This window comes from Galeopterus variegatus, unplaced genomic scaffold, assembly GCF_000696425.1.
Source record: "Galeopterus variegatus unplaced genomic scaffold, G_variegatus-3.0.2 Scaffold33, whole genome shotgun sequence".
Classification (NCBI taxonomy): domain Eukaryota; kingdom Metazoa; phylum Chordata; class Mammalia; order Dermoptera; family Cynocephalidae; genus Galeopterus; species Galeopterus variegatus.
In genome coordinates, this window is record NW_007726144.1 from 1,155,027 (window position 1) to 1,174,414 (window position 19,388).

The 19,388-nt window shown below is 39.5% G+C and overlaps 1 protein-coding gene across 4 annotated transcripts; it reads left to right on the forward strand.

The window, feature by feature from the left end:
- Positions 1-609: 609 nt before the first annotated feature.
- Positions 610-18,728, forward strand: KIAA0907 (KIAA0907 ortholog). 4 transcript variants are annotated; one of them, XM_008570770.1, is made up of 14 exons: positions 610-693; positions 1,443-1,659; positions 4,998-5,126; positions 5,468-5,547; positions 7,106-7,158; positions 7,440-7,603; positions 8,373-8,584; positions 9,355-9,415; positions 11,031-11,088; positions 11,326-11,579; positions 14,086-14,247; positions 15,154-15,266; positions 16,220-16,311; positions 17,454-18,728. In XM_008570770.1, the coding sequence occupies exons 1-14, from the start codon at positions 656-658 to the stop codon at positions 17,651-17,653; spliced, it is 1,833 nt and encodes a 610-aa protein (XP_008568992.1). In that variant the 5' UTR covers positions 610-655; the 3' UTR covers positions 17,654-18,728. The 4 variants fall into 4 exon arrangements, with proteins under 4 accessions (XP_008568992.1, XP_008569006.1, XP_008569013.1 ...); XM_008570777.1 differs by lacking the exon at positions 610-693 and adding an exon at positions 728-798; XM_008570784.1 differs by lacking the exon at positions 17,454-18,728 and having other exon boundaries at positions 15,182-15,266; positions 16,220-16,305.
- Positions 18,729-19,388: the final 660 nt, after the last annotated feature.

A 19,388-nucleotide genomic window follows, 5' to 3' on the forward strand; every position in this document is an offset into this window, starting at 1 on the left:
GCCACGGGCCAGCCCCTGTGTAGTTTATCTTCTTCGACCTTTGCCTATTGTGTGTATTTGCCAGCGTGCCTACTACGCCACGTTGAGAGTACCAGAATGGCAGGACCTGCGGCTTATTCATCATTTTATCTTTATAACCCCTGCTTGATGCACAGAAATGATAAAAATGGAGAAATTCTTAAAATGAAGAATTTCTTCGGAACTAACCGTTTCCCTTTCCCTAAATAGGTAACTGAAACGTGAAGAGGGCAAAAGCCGGGCGGAGGGTTTCTCCTTAGCCTGAGATTGGGATCCCACACAAATGCAGCGGAATTTGTGCAGAAACCTGTTTAATTCCCTGACTCATGCGTATTGTCTGCTTGTCCACCAACTTGCCCACAACAAAGATGGGTTCTTCTAATCCCGATTCCGCCTTTAAACTGGGCATAGCAGCCATTTTTCTTAAGGGCAAAGCATAAGCCGGAAGGTCACGCCCTACCTGTCTTGGAAACGCCAGACGCCTTTAAATCACAGAGAATCCAATTAGAATCGACATTTTCACCGGAACCGCTCTGCCTCACGACCGGAAGAGGCTGTACGGCGGGGCGTTGGGGGCGGAAGTGACGGAAAGGTGGTAGTGGAGTAGTTGGCGGATGGTTGAGTAGAGCCGGTCGCCATGTCCGCGGGGAGCGCGACACATCCTGGAGCCGGCGGGTAAGGCTTCGCGGGCGAGGGCGTTGGAGCGAGCATAAGGGCTCGGGAGAGACGGAGGGACCACAGGAACCTGCGTATGGGTGAAGGGGCGCTTAAGTGGGAAATGTACGTATTGAAGGATCGGACTTTTGGGGAGAAGATTGAGCAGGCCTGAAAAGGGCCGGGAGAGATCCGAGGGAGGAGGGAAGCATGGACTTTTGGAAGGACGAGGTAAGGGGAAGGCGAAAACGAGGGCATGCGAGACAGTGGAGTCTTTTGATAGAAAAGACGGAGTAGAGGGCCGGCCCGTGGCTCACTCGGGAGAGTGCGGTGCTGATAACACCAAGGCCCCGGGTTCGGATCCCATATAGGGATGGCCGGTTTGCTCACTGGCTGAGCGTGGTGCTGACAACACCAAGTCAAGGGTTAAGATCCCCTTACGCTGAGCGTGGTGCTGACAACACCAAGTCAAGGGTTAAGATCCCCTTACGCTGAGCGTGGTGCTGACAACACCAAGTCAAGGGTTAAGATCCCCTTACCGGTCATCTTTAAAAAAAAAAAAAGAAAAGACGGAGTAGAAAGCAAGTAGATTTGGATAAAAGGGTTGAAAGAAGTGGGGATTTGGGGAAATATATCAGTTGTTGTCTAAGGAGAGATGGGAGTTTTAAACCTGGTAGGAGATTCGGGGGTGTAAATGGAACATGACAGGGAAAGTGGAGTGCTAAGGCGTAGTAACGGAAGAATATAAAATTTCCTTTTTCTACCTGTAGGCGCCGCAGCAAATGGGACCAACCAGCTCCAGCCCCACTTCTCTTCCTCCCTCCAGCGGCCCCAGGTGGGGAGGTCACCAGCAGTGGAGGAAGCCCTGGGGGTTCCACAGCTGCTCCCTCAGGAGCCTTGGATGCCGCTGCTGCTGTGGCTGCCAAGATCAATGCCATGCTCATGGCCAAAGGGAAGCTGAAACCAACTCAGAATGCTGCTGAGAAGGTATTTGAAGTTGAGGGGTCTTGGATAGTTGCAATTTTGATAGTTGTTTTGTAATCCTGTAACCTCACAATCATTCGTGTTAATGAAGGAGAAAATGGGTACGGTAATGTAAAGATTATTTAGTTTTAGAGCGTTCCATATGACTTTTTGTCGTACGTACGTTTTTACAAGGTAGTTTTGAATGGGCTGATTACATTTGTGTACCAAATACCTTGTTTTGTCCATGTTCACTTAATTCACTTAGTTCACTTTAGGTTATGTCTGTATAATCATTTAAAGCAATGTAATGTGTTTTGATACATGTGTTTTCCCTGAAATTAAAGGATAAGTTGAGGTAAATCAAGTGACCTTTTAAGTATCATCTCTAATTAGAATCTATATGTTTACATTAATGATTATCTAACTAAATAGCAGTTAAATATGAACGAAAATGGAGGAATAATTTATATATGGGTTGTTTTTCTGTTTTCATACAAAAAAAAAAATCCCTGGTATAACTAGAATCTTATAACTAGAAGGGATCTGATTTTTTTTTTTTTTTTTTTTCTCCTTTTTGTCTTTTTTCATGACCGGCAACGGATCGCAACCCTCAGTGTCGCGCCCGTACCGGACTGGGACCGGCAATGGGATCGCAACCCTCGGTGTTGCTCCCGCACCTCGCTCAGCCAGTGAGCAGCCGGTCTGTATGTGGGATCCGAACCCTTGGCAGGAGCGCGCCAGCGCACTATAGCAGTGTGCCACCAGGCCGGCCCCAAGGGATCTGATTTTTGAAGCCATTACTTTATCTTTACATAAAATGCAAGAATCTTTCTACAAGATAGTGATTATGGTGGCTGTTTGTATTGGTAGAATGCATGGTTTGCTTTTTTTAGAATTTTAAATCCTTACAACAATTCTGTAGAATTGTTTATTGTTACTGGTTTACAGATCAGGAAAATTAGGCTCATGAATGTAAAGTATCTTGTTCAAGATCTGTAAGTCGTAGGTACGGGTGTCTGGTTTCAAAGTCACTTTGGGCAATTGGATATTTAGCTTTTGCCTGAAAGCTGCTAGATTTGAAGAATTCAGTGTGTTCCAGTGCAGCCCATTGCACAGTAATTATCATTTGGAAAAACATTCTTTTTGGTTTAAATTAAAATTTGCTTCCCGTGGTACCTGTAAAGAGGTGAGTTCTGTGTTTGAAAATGCAAACCTTTGTGAGCCTTCCAGTTAGTTCTATGAAATGTTTATCAGTAGGCCATAACCTGTCTGGATGCTTAAATATTTAAGTTCTGCAGAGTGGGTGAGAACATTTGGTCAGTGGTCCATTTCTAAGGTCTATGAGGAAAAATTAAAAGCACACTGACAAAGATAGAATGTTCCTTGATATTAAAATTCTTAATACTGATGTTAACCATTTATACTCATTTTTTCTCTAAAAAGCAATCTTTAAAATGGTAATTGAGTTGGTTAGCTCAGCTGGTTAGAGCACAGTGTTGATAACATTAAGGTCAAGGGTTCAGATCCACATACCAGACAGCTGCATCCCCTACCAAAATGAAAGAAAATAATTGAACTCAGCAGGAGGCAACATGATACATAAATACTGGATTTAGGATCATAAGACTTAGGTTTGAAACACAGAATCTTAGTTACTGGTTATATGGCTTTGACACCATGAACCTCAGTTTTCTCAGTGGTAATATATAGGTAGTATACCTGTACTGCCCAGTGCAGTAGTCTTAAGTTAAATAAAAATTAAAATTCAGTTCTTTATTTACATTAACCACATTTCAAGGGCCGATATAGTGGTAACTATATTGGACTGCTCAGATACAGAACACTTTGATCATTACAGTAAGTTCTGTTGGACAACATTGATAGGGTACTTTTAAGGTGGTCCTAATGGTTCAGTGAGATAAGATGTGTAAGTGACTGCTATAAGGTGTTAGGGCTGGCTGGTTTGTTCAGTTGATTGCCAAGGTCCAGGATTCCTTCCCTATATTGGCCAGCTGCCAAAAAAATTATTTTAAAAGGGCTAAACAAAGCTAAGGTGATTTTGTTGAGTTTGTTTTTAGTTTTGCTTCCACATTTTAAAAATGTATCTAATGCATGAAACATACTGTATTTTACCTTCCTTAGGCAGATTTACTCTAGACATTGATTTGGGGATGGCCTTTTTTTTTTTTTTTTTAAGTTTTTTTCAGATAGTAAGTGTTATCTGAAAATCCATCTATCTGGAGTTGTTTGTAGTTTTTTGTTGTTGGTTTTTTTTTTTTTTTTTTTTTTTTTTTTTTTTTTTTTTTTTTCTTTTGTCTTTTTCCGTGTCCGGCAACGGATCGCAACCCTCAGTGTTGCTTCCGCTCCTCGCTCAGCCAGTGAGCGGGAACCGGTCTGTATGTGGGATCCGAACCCTCGGGTGGGAGCGCCGCCGCGCTTCCCAAGCAGCGCACTATCCAGTGCGCCACCGGGCCAGCCCATGTTGTTGTTGTTCTAAAGATGACCGGTAAGGGGATCTTAACCCTTGACTTGGTGTTGTCAGCACCACGCTCTCCCAAGTGAGCTAACTGGCCATCCCTAATAGGGATCTGAACCCGGGACCTTGGTTTTATCAGCACCATACTCTCCCAAGTGAGCCACAGGCCAGCCCATTTGCTTGTAGTTTAAATTGAGAAAAACCAGGTCAGGTTTTAGGATCTCACTGGCTTCTCATCCATTCTCTTTGTTCAGTAATAGAAAGTAATGGAATGATTACTTAGATATAATTTAAGGATTTTTGATGGAATTAGTTGAATTTTTTTTTTTTTTTTTTTTTTTTTTTTTTTTTTTTTGGTGGGGGTAACTGGCCAGTATGGGGATCTGAACCCCTGATGTTGGTGGAATTAGTTAAATTTGATATGCTGTGACTAGGGGTGGTACAGAGGCAACTTCCTATTGCATGAGCAAGGCATATGGATTGTGTGCATTGCTCTTTTACTACGTTTTGCTTCATGTACAGCCAGCTAATTAATCTGTAAAGCATCATAACTTGTCCCTTTATTTTTCCTGTTAGAGTTTGCAACTTTAGTTTTTTAAGTTTCTGTAGTTATGTGACCATAAAAATGCACACAGGGCCAAGGTTACAGAGAAATCTGATAGTGGCCTTCAAGTAAATTGACTCTACTTGGTGTCATTTTAGTGAGGTTTTGTTTGCTTGTTATTTCATTTATGAAGAATGACCAAATATGTTGGCAAGAAGGTGGAGGGGAAGGTAGGGAGGTGGTGGGACTTGAGAGGAAGGGGTAGTTGTAAATTGGACAACTAAAAGACTTTATTTCATCATATATACTTTTTAATCTAATTTCTTTCTCTTTTTGTAGCTTCAGGCCCCTGGCAAAGGCCTAACTAGCAATAAAAGCAAGGACGACCTGGTGGTAGCTGAAGTAGAAATCAATGATGTGCCTCTCACATGTAGGAACTTGCTGACTCGAGGACAGACTCAAGATGAGGTGTGGAGGAGTTGGGACTCTTTGGAGAAGATGGCAGGTGGATTCAGGAAATGAAGACTTCTGAACACAAGCAGGAGTCAGATATTTATCAGTGGGTTTGGGTCATAGTTTCTAAAGTCAGGATTGGGTTTAATTTAACTTCAGAGAAAGGTAATGAAACAATATTATGGGTGAGTTTTCTGGGTTGGTTTGATTAAGAAACCATAGAATCAAAATTTCAGGTATAGGAGGAATTCATTCCTACTTTACTTAATGGAATGGATGGGAAAAATCTATTCTGCTATTTGCCATTGAAATCAACCAATTACCACATCTTTTTAATAGAACATTTCCTTTTTTAGATCAGCCGGCTTAGTGGAGCTGCAGTGTCAACTCGAGGGAGGTTCATGACAACTGAGGAGAAGGCCAAAGTGGGACCAGGGTGTGTATGCTTATCCTGTACTTTGGCGAAGGGTTGGGCATATGACCCACATTAGCTTCATATTTTTCATTTTTTTTTTTTCCCCCTTTTTGTCTTTTTTCGTGTCTGGCAACGGATTGCAACCCTCATTGTCGAGCCCGTACCGGACCGGCAACGGCAACGGGATCGCAACCCTTGGTGTCGCGCCCGCGCCTCGCTCAGCCAGTGAGCGGGAACCGGTCTGTATGTGGGATCCGAACCCTCGGCGGGAGCGCCGCCGCGCTCCCAAGCGGCGCACTGTAGCAGTGCGCCACCGGGCTGGCCCCCATATTTTTCATTTTTAGGTTATATGTGTAAATGATGTTTGGTCAGTAGTTTGAAGGGGGGATGTGGTGTGCCTCATAGCAAAATTCTGGGTATCTCAAATAGGTATAAGAAATGTTGGTAGCTTTTTTTTTTCCTATCACTTTTTGGATTTTTATTTCACAATGTTTTGGTTGGAGGAAACATTTTACAAGAAAGTATAAAAGAAGATAAAAATTAACATTTAATGTATATATTTCTGAACTTTTTTCCTGTGGAAATGGTTCCCCCCACAAATGAGCTCATATTTTGTTGCAATCTCCCTTTTTAAAAAATCCTTTTTTTGCCTCTAAAATGATTATAGGTTGTAGGTTATCCATGCCAGATTTAATCTGCCTATCAGTGGCAGATTTAATCTCGGTTTATTTTCATTCCTTCCATTATTCAATGTTTAAGCTTTGCTTCACTGTCAGTTGTCAGGTACTCAGGAAATTCGACATTTTTAATATCAGATTTAACTAAATATAATTGAGAGGCAAAATTTGCTTCCTACCCCAAGCCAAGAGTATATTTCAACTTTGTATATGTGCTGGTTGTTGTTTTGAACTTTGTCATGAAACACAGGTTTTTTGCTTTTTTTTTTTTTTTTTTAATAAAGTTATTTTTTACCTGCCACTTTTTATTAACTATGTGTGGTTATTGATTACTTTCTTCATTATTATAATCTAAATCTAAGCCATCTTTACATTTAGAATCTAAAGAGTTTTCTCACTTGGTGTGGGCCTTTTTAAAAGTTTATGCTGCCATCACTCTTGCTCCATTAATTTTCATAGCCTAGACCACATCTACCTACATTTTTGCTGGTTGTCTAGGGAAGAACATAGACAATAAGATACCATGCCAAAGAACTGAGTGAACTTAACTACTGCCCAATGACAAAGACAGGCCAATGTTCAATTACTCAAACATTAATTCTAACCTAAACAAACCAGCAAAAAGGAATTCTGTTCTTGAACACCGATTTATCTCAGTTGATTGGATAATAATGCGAATGAGTCCATGAGAGCAGATTTGAACACTGTGTGGGCCAGTTATTTTTATTCATTCCCCAACTATAAAACTGTGTTCTTAGAAATTAACTAGCAATAGCTCTTTCAATGTATATAGTCCTCTTATGTGGAAACTTTAAACATTGCAAATTAGATTCGGTAACCTGTTTGATTCCTTCTTTGGTTTTGACCAGTTTAGGATTATCCTTTTATGTTTCTCTTTATAGGGATCGTCCATTATATCTTCATGTTCAGGGCCAGACACGGGAATTAGTGGACAGTAAGTAATGTTTTGGGTCACATAACGCTTTTTGTGAAGAGCAAGGTACAGGGCTATGTATAACAAGTTGGCAAACTGTCTCTGATGGCTGTTCTGATTTTTTGTTTATGAACTACACATGAATGTGTATTGGGTTTTAGAGAGGTTGGGAGCTATATACGGGTAACCTATAAAATGGATTAATGCTTGAGTAATTGAACATTGGCCTGTCTTTGTCATTTGAAGTAGTCAGTTCACTCAGTTCTTTGGTATAGTATCTTACTGTCTGTGTTCTTCCCTAGGAGCTGTAAACCGAATCAAAGAAATTATCACCAATGGAGTGGTGAAAGCTGCAACAGGGACAAGTCCAACTTTTAATGGTGCAACAGTCACTGTCTATCACCAGCCAGCACCCATTGCTCAGCTGTCTCCAGCTGTTAGCCAGAAGCCTCCCTTTCAGTCAGGGGTATGTTTTGGGGAGGGATCATTAACAGCTTTTTCATTTGTATAAAAACTATATATGTTAAATAATACGTATAAAGAAAAAAATAAAATCCTGACGTTTCAACCTGAAAGTTACCCACCATTGGTATTCTGTTAATGGACTATCTAGGTTTCTAAGAAACAGTGAACATGTGAGCACACATCTCTTCATACTGATATATTCTAGAAAGGGGTTTCATAGATCAGTGGGTATACACATTGTACATTTTGCAATTAGTGGTTTTACATTGTATTTTTAAAACTGATGACAATTGGAGGACTAAGAAGGCTGAGTCTGATGAAGCAAGACTTTGCTGATACACTCCTCCTAGAAAAAAAGGGTTGGAGAGAGCTGCCCTTATTTGAGAATTCCACAGGGCTGACTGTACTACCCAACATTCCACTCTAGCTTTACAGGAGACTGTCTTTGCTGTAATTTCTTATTATCTGAGTATTAGTTGGAGGAAAGTGAATATGCTTACTCAATATTTAGATCTTGGGTTTTTGCCTCATAAGTATCTTTTACTGAACAGAATGTGTTTTATAAGTATATACTTGGAAATTGAAGTTCTTATTTAAGTTAAGCTCCCTGATAATTAATTTTTATGGTAGAAATTGAAGGGGGTTCCTAATTCTGGAAGTGATTGAAAGTATCTTGGGGGGTGGGGGTGTTAAAGAATTTTCCATAATTTTTTATTATGATTTAATTATGTATTCTGTGTTTAATCTGAGGTATTCTGTTCTTCCTACAGATGCATTATGTTCAAGATAAATTATTTGTGGGTCTAGAACATGCTGTGCCCACTTTTAATGTCAAGGAGAAGGTGGAAGGTCCAGGCTGCTCCTATTTGCAGCACATTCAGATTGAAACAGGTGCCAAAGTCTTCCTGCGGGGCAAAGGTTCAGGCTGCATTGAGCCAGCATCTGGCCGAGAAGCTTTTGAACCTATGTATATTTACATCAGGTATGGATTGATGGGGCAGAGGACATTTGAATTTTTATCAGCTTATCAGTACAGGTGGGAATAATACAGGTGGTGCAAGAGAAAATGGGCTTAATTAATAGTAACGAGGGATTTTGGTAAACACTAGGAGTAACCACTTTATAATTACTAAAAATCAAATTAAGAGATGGAATTGTCTCTTTATTATTCAAGTCCTTGAGTTTTATACAAGTCTGTGATCCAAAAATGAGCTGTGATAAGCCTAAAATAACTTTCATTTAAATCTATGACATTAATATATTTTATAGTAATTTTATGACCTTTAAATGTTTTTTTTTTTTTTTTTTTTTCCGTGTCCGGCAACGGATCGCAACCCTCAGTGTTGCCCCCGTACCGGACCGGGGACCGGCAACGGGATCGCAAGCCTCGGTGCTGCTCCCGCGCCTCGCTCAGCCAGTGAGCTGGAGCCGGTCTGTATGTGGGATCCGAACCCTCGGACGGGAGCGCCGCCGCGCTTCCCAAGCGGCGCACTATTCAGTGCGCCACCGGGCTGGCCCTAAATGTTTTTATACCAAGAAGAACCATTACATAGAGAAAGAGACCATTAAAATATTTATAGTAATGATACTAGTTATATCTTAAAAGGTTTATATGTTTTGAATTCCTATTTCATGAGTTTCAGAGGCCTAGATCTTCAATTAATATAGTAAATTGATAAAACAGCATGAAAAGTGAAAGAATTCTGTATCCATTATTTTTCTCTCCTTTGAATTTTTTGTTCTTATTTACAGTCATCCCAAACCAGAAGGTTTGGCTGCTGCCAAGAAGCTCTGTGAGAATCTCTTGCAAACAGTGAGTTGTATTTGTCTGATATTCATTCAGAAGAGCCACTGCCATTTTGGAGTGTGTCTTAGCTATTTTTCGCACTTATATTAGTTTCCTAGGGCTGCCATAACAAAATACTAATTAGGTGGCTTAAAACAACAGAAATTTATTTTGTCACTGCCCAGAAAGCCAGAACTCTGAAATCAGGGTGTTGGCAGGGTTGGTTCTGTCTGGAGTCTTTGAGAGAAAAACCATCCTATGCCTCTCTCCTAGCTTCTGGTGGTTGCCTTGGCATTCTTTGGCTCATGTTAGCATAACTCCAATCTAAAGTTAAGGATAGGCCGGCCCGTGGCTCACTCGGGAGAGTGCGGTGCTGATAACACCAAGGCCCCGGGTTCGGATCCCATATAGGGATGGCCGGTTCGCTCACTGGCTGAGCGTGGTGCTGACAACACCAAGTCAAGGGTTAAGATCCCCTTACCGGTCATCTTTTAAAAAAAAAAATAAATAAATAAATAAAAATAAAGTTAAGGATAGAGGGCTGGCCATTTAGCTCAGTCAGTTAGAGCACCGTGTTGATAACATCAAGGTCAAGGGTTCAGAGCCCCATATTGGGCAGCCACAAATGAAGTAAGGGTAGAGCTATAATGGTTTAAAACCAGTTAGCAATGCTTTCAGGATAATTGCTTATTTGATTATTCTTATTCTATAAATAACCAAAAGTTAAAGGATAGGACTGTTTTTATAGCACTTAAAGAAATCAGGTTTTGGGTTGAATATGTTCAACCTTGTGTTATTTGATATTTAAGGGTGCCTTGTTACGAAGCGGGTGTTTTCTTTGCTTTTGTGAATATAACCTGATTTAACAACCTGTGTACCAGATAACTTCCTTGACCATTTCCCATCTTTTTCTTTGCTGGCATGTGAAGTTATGGACTTAGTAGGATTTTTTTTTTTTTTCCTTTTTGTCTTTTTTCGTGACTGGTAACGGGATCGCAACCCATGGTGTTGCCCCCGTACCGCGACCGGCAATGGGATCGCAACCCTCGGTGTTGCCCCCGTACCGCGACCGGCAATGGGATCGCAACCCTCGGTGTTGAGCCCGCACCGCGCTCAACCAGTGAGCGAACCGGTCTCTATATGGGATCTGAACCCTCGGCGGGAGCGCCGCCGCACTCCCAAGCGCCGCACTCTACCGAGTGCACCACCGGGCCGGTCCCTTAGTAGGATTTTTGTAGTGAAGAAAAGTTGGGAGAAAATACTAAACCATTATTAAACCATAAGCTCCTTGAGGACAGGTCACCCACTAAATATGAATTAATGAATTCTCACCAGTTATACTAACAACTTAGAAATGCCCTACTTACTTAAAATCAGTAGCTTTCTGAAAGATTTTGTACCCCAGAGTTGAGTATAGCTTAGGGGATTTAGGATTATACATGCTCCTGATTCCCAAAACTTGGCTTAATAATTTATACGTCTGCCTTATTAAAATTTAGATTAAACAAGTCTAAATTTGATTGGAACATCAATGGAAATATTTTAATTCCTAATTGCTTTGGGCCTAGAATTATGTAATCAGACTCTTACAAATACACAATTGAGACTGTTTCATGTTAATTTGTTTTCCCCTCTCTTTCAGGTTCATGCTGAATATTCTAGATTTGTGAATCAGATTAATACTGCTGTTCCTTTACCAGGTGTGTATGTCTTGAAGTGTTTAAAAAATGTTTTGCTAGTGATATTTATGTATAACTGTGATACTTGAGGCTAAATTAACTGTGCCAGGGCACTAATAATATTCCCTTCAATTTAGGGTAATTTGGAAAGCCATTTATGCCTCAATATTTTTTCTTCCCTAGATGTTAAGTTTAATATTCAGCTAAAATGTCTAGTTCTGCTACAGCTGATTAAACACTTTTTTTCTTCCCCCTCAGGCTATACACAACCCTCTGCTATAAATAGTGTCCCTCCTCAACCACCATATTATCCATCCAATGGCTATCAGTCTGGTTACCCTGTTGTTCCCCCTCCTCAGCAGCCAGTTCAACCTCCCTATGGAGTACCAAGTATAGTGCCACCAGCTGTTTCATTGGCACCTGGAGTCTTGCCAGCATTACCTACTGGAGTCCCACCTGTGCCAACACAATACCCGATAACACAAGTACAGCCTCCAGTTAGCACTGGACAGGTAGGATCACAGGATATGTAACATAATATCATTGGATTTAGGAAAAACTGGGGGAGGGGGGAAAAGGTGGTAGTATTACAGAAATAAATCATGTAACCTGCGTTATTTTTTTTTCCTATTGTATTCTGTATTCCCACCACTAACCTACCTGAATCGTTTGGAATAGTGTGTATGTACATGTGTATATGTGTGTATGTCATCCTGAAGTTTACTGTTAATTTCATAAATCTTGCCACCAAATAGTTGTTTAAAGTGGGGATGGTCAGTAACTTTAAATAAAGGGCCAGATGGTACATATTTTAGGCTTTGTGAGCCATGTAGTCTCCGTTAAACAGTTCCACTCTGTTATGCTAAAGCATCAATAGAAAATATCTAAATGAGTGAGCATGGCCATACTCCATAGAACTTTATTTATAAAAACAGGCGGCAGTCCAGAATCATAGTTTGCCTACCCCTGTTTTGCAGTATTAATGAAGTTCCCAAGTACAGGGGGCTGGCCTACACCACAACTCTCAGTGATTGGAACTGACTTAGCAGTTCTAATCTAAGAAACATTATATTGTATATACAGGTGTTCCTAGGCTAAGAGATATGTGAACTTGCCAAACGTAAAGGATTATAAATGCTGCTTATGTTTCATAATTTCTTAAGTTAAATAAGAAACTAGAATTATAGGAAAAGAGTAGATGTCTAGCTCATTTGGATAGATTATGTACAATCCTTGGAGGCAGGAGAGAGACTAATGAGAGCATGGCAATGGATTTATGGTGGGCCCTTCTCTGTGGGCCTCTCATAGTGTACCCATGCCAAAGTAAACTACAGCCTCGAACCATTGCCCAGCCTCCTTACCTGTGGGCTGTGAGCACTGAAGGGGGTTGCACAGCATGTAACAAAAAAGGGATTATGAACTAAATTCTATTGTCCCTAGTCCAAATTACTTTACTTTTTATATTTAGACACAACTGTAGTTCCCCAGCTTTGAGCTACAGTCCTTTGTAATTGGGAAACAACATGGCAGAATGGCTAAGAGCTGAGGGTTAGATTAAGATTGCCAGGGTTTATCATGCTTTCCCATTTTTTGAACTTGTCATCCTGAGATATAAGTTAACTTATCTAGATAGATAAAGTAGGCATAATGGGGCTGGCGGTTAGCTTAGTAGGTTAGAGCAGTGTTATAACAGTGTTATAACACCAAGGTCAAAGATTTAGATCCCTGTACCAGGCAGTTGCCAAAATAAAGGCGTAAAGGACCAGCACGTGGCTCACTTGGGAGAGAGTGGTGCTGATAACACCAAGGCCACGGATTCGGATCCCTATATAGGGATGGCCGGTTAGCTCACTTGGGAGAGCATGGTACTGACAACACCAAGTCAAGGGTTAAGATCCCCTTACCAGTCATCTTTAAAAAAAAAAAAAAAATGCATAATGATAAAACTTAAAGAGTTGCAAGAATTAAATAAGATGATCCAAGCAGTCAATAAATTTTATTTTTTTATTTTTTATTTTTTGAAATTTATTTATTTATTGAATCAAAATCGATTATACATATTTTGGGGGTTGAACATTGAGATATGTTGATCAAATCAATATTACTAGCATATATATCGTTACAAATCATAATTATTCTTTATGCCCCTTGTCCAATCTCTCCCCTTCCCCCATTCCCTCCCCCTTCTAATTACCCTAGATTTCTTCTCTCTTTCTGAAAGAATAATGGTTACTCTGTTAATTTGTTGCCTAGATGATCTGTCCAATGCTGAGAGATGTGATCGGGTCCCCCAATATTCAGTCAATAAATTTTAGATGTTTGTTATTGTTAATTGTAATAGTAGGGCTGGCCAGTTAGCTCATTTGGTTTGAGGGCAGTGTTAAAACACCAAGGTCAAGGGTTCAGATCCCCATACCAACTGGCCACCAAAAAAAAAATATATAGTAATAGAGTTTTCCTTTTAGAAGTGCTTATTTTTCTCTAATATATAACGTCTTTTCATCACTTCATTTTCCTTTTTGGAACTACCTCTTAAAACATTAGTCAGACTTGTTCTTGATATAGCAACTTACTAATAACCATGGAAGTGGTAAATGAAGTTGCCTCTGCCACAAGCATTAGCAGCATTTATGATAAAGAGCTAATCACATTGATTAAAGGACTTTAAATAAGAGGAAGTTCTTGCTTGATGACTTCTGAATTGAGTAAGTGGCTGGAGTTTTTATTGTTCGTTAATGGTCATGTTTGCTCCTCATAGCTCAAATGCACAAGAGGTTCTTCCTGAGAGTTCAAAACATTGTATATAGATTGCCAATTTTATGTTTCCCTAGGATGAAGGTGGAAAGGCTAGGAGGTGATATACTGTTACCAAATTATACATGAAGGAAACCAAGGGCATGAAGATGAAAGATTCATATGATACATATTAATCATTAAAGCATGTTGTAGTCATTGTTTACTTATTTGTTAGTTGGGTATCCTCATACTTTTTTCCTCCTTGGTTTGTTTTGGTCCCAGAGTCCGATGAGTGGTCCTTTCATTCCTGCTGCTCCTGTCAAAACTGCCTTGCCTGCTGGCCCCCAGCCCCAGCCCCCACTCCCACCTCAGCCCCAGGCACAGAAGAGGCGATTCACAGAGGAGCTACCAGATGAACGGGAATCTGGACTTCTTGGATACCAGGTTAAATAAAATACCCTGTCTTTCTTTCCTTATCTTATCCTCCTACTATATTCTCCCTTTAAAGAAAGATAAGTTCACATCTATGTCAACCATTCTCAGTACTAGGATTTCTGCTTTCTGGAATCCATTTAATCCTTGAAGGCTTAAAGCAAGTTATTCCCTTTGGGTAGGTTTTGTCTTTGGGATCAGTGTGATAAGAAAATACAAAGCTCTGTATCTAGAGAGAAGTCTCCCATGACTAGCATCTGGAAGGAGTTCTGTATAATTCTGTACTTCCTCTTATTCATACAATAGACTCTTGAAAGCCTCTGATAGTTCTTATTTCCCTACACATCTCACCTAAGGAAATCTACCGGTATATGGTCTGTATTGGAAACCTTGGCTTTCAGTTTGCTATTCTCTTTTCCCCCCTAAAACAGAGGGTGATTTCTCTCTCCAGCCTCACCCACCTCCCCCCCAAAAAGACTGCCAGAAATGGAATGGTTCTGTGCATACACATAATTGTGAACATAGTCATTTATTCAAGTTTTTAAAAGATGATTGAAATATGTAGTTTTGGTGTAATTTTATCAGGAGTACTTTTACATTTTGCCAGAATCATTGAAGCATTTTTTAAACTAAAATATTTTTACAGTTTATAACTAGGTTTATGCAAAGCAGTTATGAGCAGTCAGTTGAAAACAGACAGAACATAATGAATTGCAACATTCTTGACCAAATCCTACAGAGAAAAAAATCCCTACTTTGACTACAATTATACACCAGATCCCAATGAGCTATGTAGTAGTGCAGTTTAATTTGTTGGAATTTATCAGAAAGATGAGACACTTGACAGTTACATTAAGGAGCTAAAGTCAATACAGCAGTTGTAGATTTGCTAATGCCACTGTATTTTTCTGCTCATAGCATGGACCCATTCATATGACTAATTTAGGTACAGGCTTCTCCAGTCAGAGTGAGATTGAAGGTGCAGGATCGAAGTCAGCAAGTTCCTCAGGCAAAGAGCGAGAGAGGGACAGGTAAGTTAGTTGGAACAATTATATGAATGTATTCAGTTGTCATTTGTTTGCACCATGAGTGTGAGTAATGATCATTGCGTATAGATAGGTTCAGTATTCTGAAACTGAAATGAAATCATTCGAATCAAGTAAGCTCCTGTTTGTTGTAATTGACACAGTAATGGAAAACATATAATGATCAGCCTTTCAAGTCTTAGAAGTAGTTGCACTCAGCTTTGAATAATTCAGTACTTATTCAGATATCTCCTTACTTTTTTTCTTGGCCATTTTCACAAGGGTGAGTAGTAAGAAAGTGTTATATACCATCAAGCTATTTTTGATACTTTTTTTGTTGTTGTGGCTGGCTGGTGGGTATGGGAATCTGAACCTTTGACCTTGGTGTTATGACATCCTGCTCTAACTAAACTGATCTAATCAGGCAGCCCTGTTTTTGCTACTTTAGAATCACAGTATAAGGCTGGATCACTTGGGAGAGCAGGGTGTCAACAGTTCGTTCTGTTTTTGGCATGGCCTTGCTATTTTTTTTTTTTTTTTCTTTTTTTTTTTGTCTTTTTTCGTGTCCGGCAACGGATCGCAACCCTCAGTGTCATGCCCGTACCGGACCGGGACCGGCAACGGGATTGCAACCCTCGGTGTTGCTCCCATACCTCGCTCAGCCAGTGAGCGGGAACCAGTCTGTATGTGGGATCCGAACCCTCGGCGGGAGCGCCACTGCGCTCCCAAGCGGCGCGCCACCGGGCCGGCCCATGGCCTTGCTATTTTTGACAGGACTTATAATTTTATGACTTGAGAATAGCTTGAAGGGGAATGGGGTAAAGGTTGAAAGTGTTGAAATTAATGGTTAAAATGAACTTGAAAGATTATCCGTAGAGTTTATTATTGTACTTCTTATTCAGTGAATAACTTAAAAATTGAATTTGTTTGAAAGAAAATTTCATTTTTTCTTTTAACAGGCAGTTGATGCCTCCACCAGCCTTTCCAGTGACTGGAATAAAAACAGAGTCTGATGAAAGGAATGGGTCTGGGACTTTAACAGGGAGCCACGGTGAGTAATGTGTGGCTGGGGGAACAGGAGAGTGACTAAAGTAGGACTGGTGTGTCTGAAGCTATTAGTTTTTTAACCTGATGTTGATTCAGGTGTTTAATCCAATCTGTATAATCTACTGGCTAATGAGAATACTTTTTTTTTTATTTATATGGACAGCATATAGTTACACAGCCTTTTATTTTCAACCGACGTGTGTCTAGAAAAGGGTCAGTCGACTTATATTTTATACATAGCATCAGTGACATTAAAACCCTAGGAAATACTAATGATTGGTAGGTCGTTTCAAAATTCTGTTGCCTCTGTTGTCTGAATACCTGGAAGTAATCTGATAGAGACTAATAAAGATTGATTTTTCTTTGTATTGGGAGGTGAGCCACATCTCCTCTTATAGCTCTATTGATTGGTAATGGTCAGCCTGTGGCTGTTACAAAAAATACGGCTTTTTAGCATCCCAGAACTCTTAAATCCTGTAGAGGTACATGGTGTCATTTTTGTTCTTTGCCTATAGTCATAATAAAAATGAACAGAAGAGAATACATTTTTTTCTTTTCTTCTTTTCTTTTAACTCTTTAAAAGGTGAAATATCAGCCCCCAAAATCTCACTTGCTAACTTTCCTTTTTTTTTTTTTCTTTTTTTCTTTTTTTTTTTTTTGTGTTTTTTTTTTTTTTCTCTGTTTTCTTACATGGTTCTGGTGGATTCACATTTGCTGATGCTGGTGCTGTTTTTCGTGTGATCTTCAACGTTTTTGGGGGACCATTGACCCGGTGACCTCAAATGGTGTCCAACTAACCACTTACAATTAACATCTTTTTTTTATTAACGATTTTATGGTATTATCTTTTTTTTTTCCTTCGGTGGGAATGGGGTTGGGGTTGTTTTTTCTCTATCCTAGATTTTGTGTTTCTTTTTTCTTTCTCTGTTTTCTTACATGGTTCTGGTGGATTCACATTTGCTGATGCTGGTGCTGTTTTTCGTGTGATCTTCAACGTTTTTGGGGGACCATTGACCCGGTGACCTCAAATGGTGTCCAACTAACCACTTACAATTAACATCTTTTTTTTATTAACGATTTTATGGTATTATCTTTTTTTTTTCCTTCGGTGGGAATGGGGTTGGGGTTGTTTTTTCTCTATCCTAGATTATTCAGCCAAGAAGATGAAAACTACAGAGAAGGGATTTGGCTTGGTGGCTTATGCTGCAGATTCATCTGATGAAGAGGAGGAACATGGAGGTCATAAAAATGCAAGTAGTTTTCCACAGGGCTGGAGTTTGGGATATCAATACCCTTCGTCACAACCACGAGCTAAACAGCAGATGCCATTTTGGATGGCCCCATAGGAAACAGTGGAGAGTTTTAACCCTCGGTGACTTTTTAGCAATAATGCATGCATTTGATTTAACAAGACTCTGGGGCCTGTACTGGGAACCATCTTGGACCTTTGCAGAAGTTAGAGATGCATTGTCCCTTTTCTTAAAGGGGTTCCACTCTTTTTTAAATGTCTTTGTTTCTGCAGTGGCATAGCATCTGTTAAAATTTACTTAGAATAACAAATTTGTCAGAGAAGCTTTTTAACAATTGGCAAAATGTGCTTGTTCAACAAAGCATCCCAACATATTCCCCTATATGTTTGACGTGGTCCAGGCTTTTCCAAATGAAGAGCCCCAACTCTGATGTAAAGAAAGTTTTATTTGTATTTTACTACTGTCTGGTCAATTTTGATAATAACTGGTTACAAACAAAGCCTTACTATTTATTAGTGGGGAAATTATTTTGAGACCATCCTTTCTTTTCAGTACTTAATTCTAAGAGATCCTCATCTCTTTCATTTTGGATTCTTTCTGTTTTGGAAAATGCTGTTTTACTAATTTAAGACTGTCAGATATGGCTGGATCCTGGGCAGGAAAATGAAGTTATTTTTTCATTGTGTCTTTTTTATTGGGATGATCCAAAGCTGGCCCCTTCAAGCACATTTGTCTCAGATAGCCATTGCTGTTTTTATTGCCCTTCTAAGCTCCTTGTCTTCAGCTGGGTCAGAGAAAACGACTAAAAGTTGTTCAGAACTCATCCAGAAATGAAACACAGTGGTCTGTCTCTCTCAGGACTGGTTGCAGCTAAAATAGAGAGATCTGACTACTCGCAGTAGGATGGTGGACTTAGTGACTGACATTGCAACTTGTCCTTTTTCTTGGCATTACAGGTTTTGCCAAAAGAACTTTTTTGTATCAAATATTGATGTGTGAAAGTGAAGGAGCTAGTCTGCTGAACCAGGAGTAGTTTGAGATACTGAACTGTCACTTTTGCACATTTGAATACTTTGCAGGCTGGCTTTGTATAAACTTATCCTCTGGTTTCCTATATGTTGTAAATATTTAGACCATAATTTCATTATAAATAAATGTATAAAATATTCTGCTTGTGGTTTCTCTGTTCTTTTTCTTGTATAACCCATCCATACACTAAAATTAATAAACTTTTTACTCATACCATAATGCTCATTAGAAAAATGTATACACAGACCCCAAAGTTTGTGTGTAGCTCCAAGACTTTTATAATTCTGCAAAGGATATCCTTAAAATCCAGATGAAAATTTCAAGGATTATTGTACTGGATGTATTTCTTTTTCATATTTTAACCCTCCTAAAATTTAATAGGGGATTAAAAAGACTGAGTCAATGAAATATTAAAGGAAATGTAAGTTATTCTTGGAAAGACATTTTTTAAAAGGAAGAGTATTGGGCAGAAGTTGCATCAGAAAAATTTTTTAGCATAAAGTGCTAGTACCTGTATACTGCCTAGAGGTGAATACAATTGTAGTATCTTCAGTTATTTTATTTAGTTCAAGGCCACTTACAAGCTCTTGAATTTTACCCTTTCCTGCTGGAGAGTAGTACATTTGTTAAAAACAAAAAACCTAATTTTTGCATATTTTTCATGTATATGTTTAAAATACATACAGAACTCTGATTAATATAAAACTAGATGTGGGAACTCTTTGAAACCTAATATTGGTTTCAAGAACCCAAGTCATTGTAGCTGCTCCTTTGGGAAAGTGCTTTTTCTGCTACAAAGCAG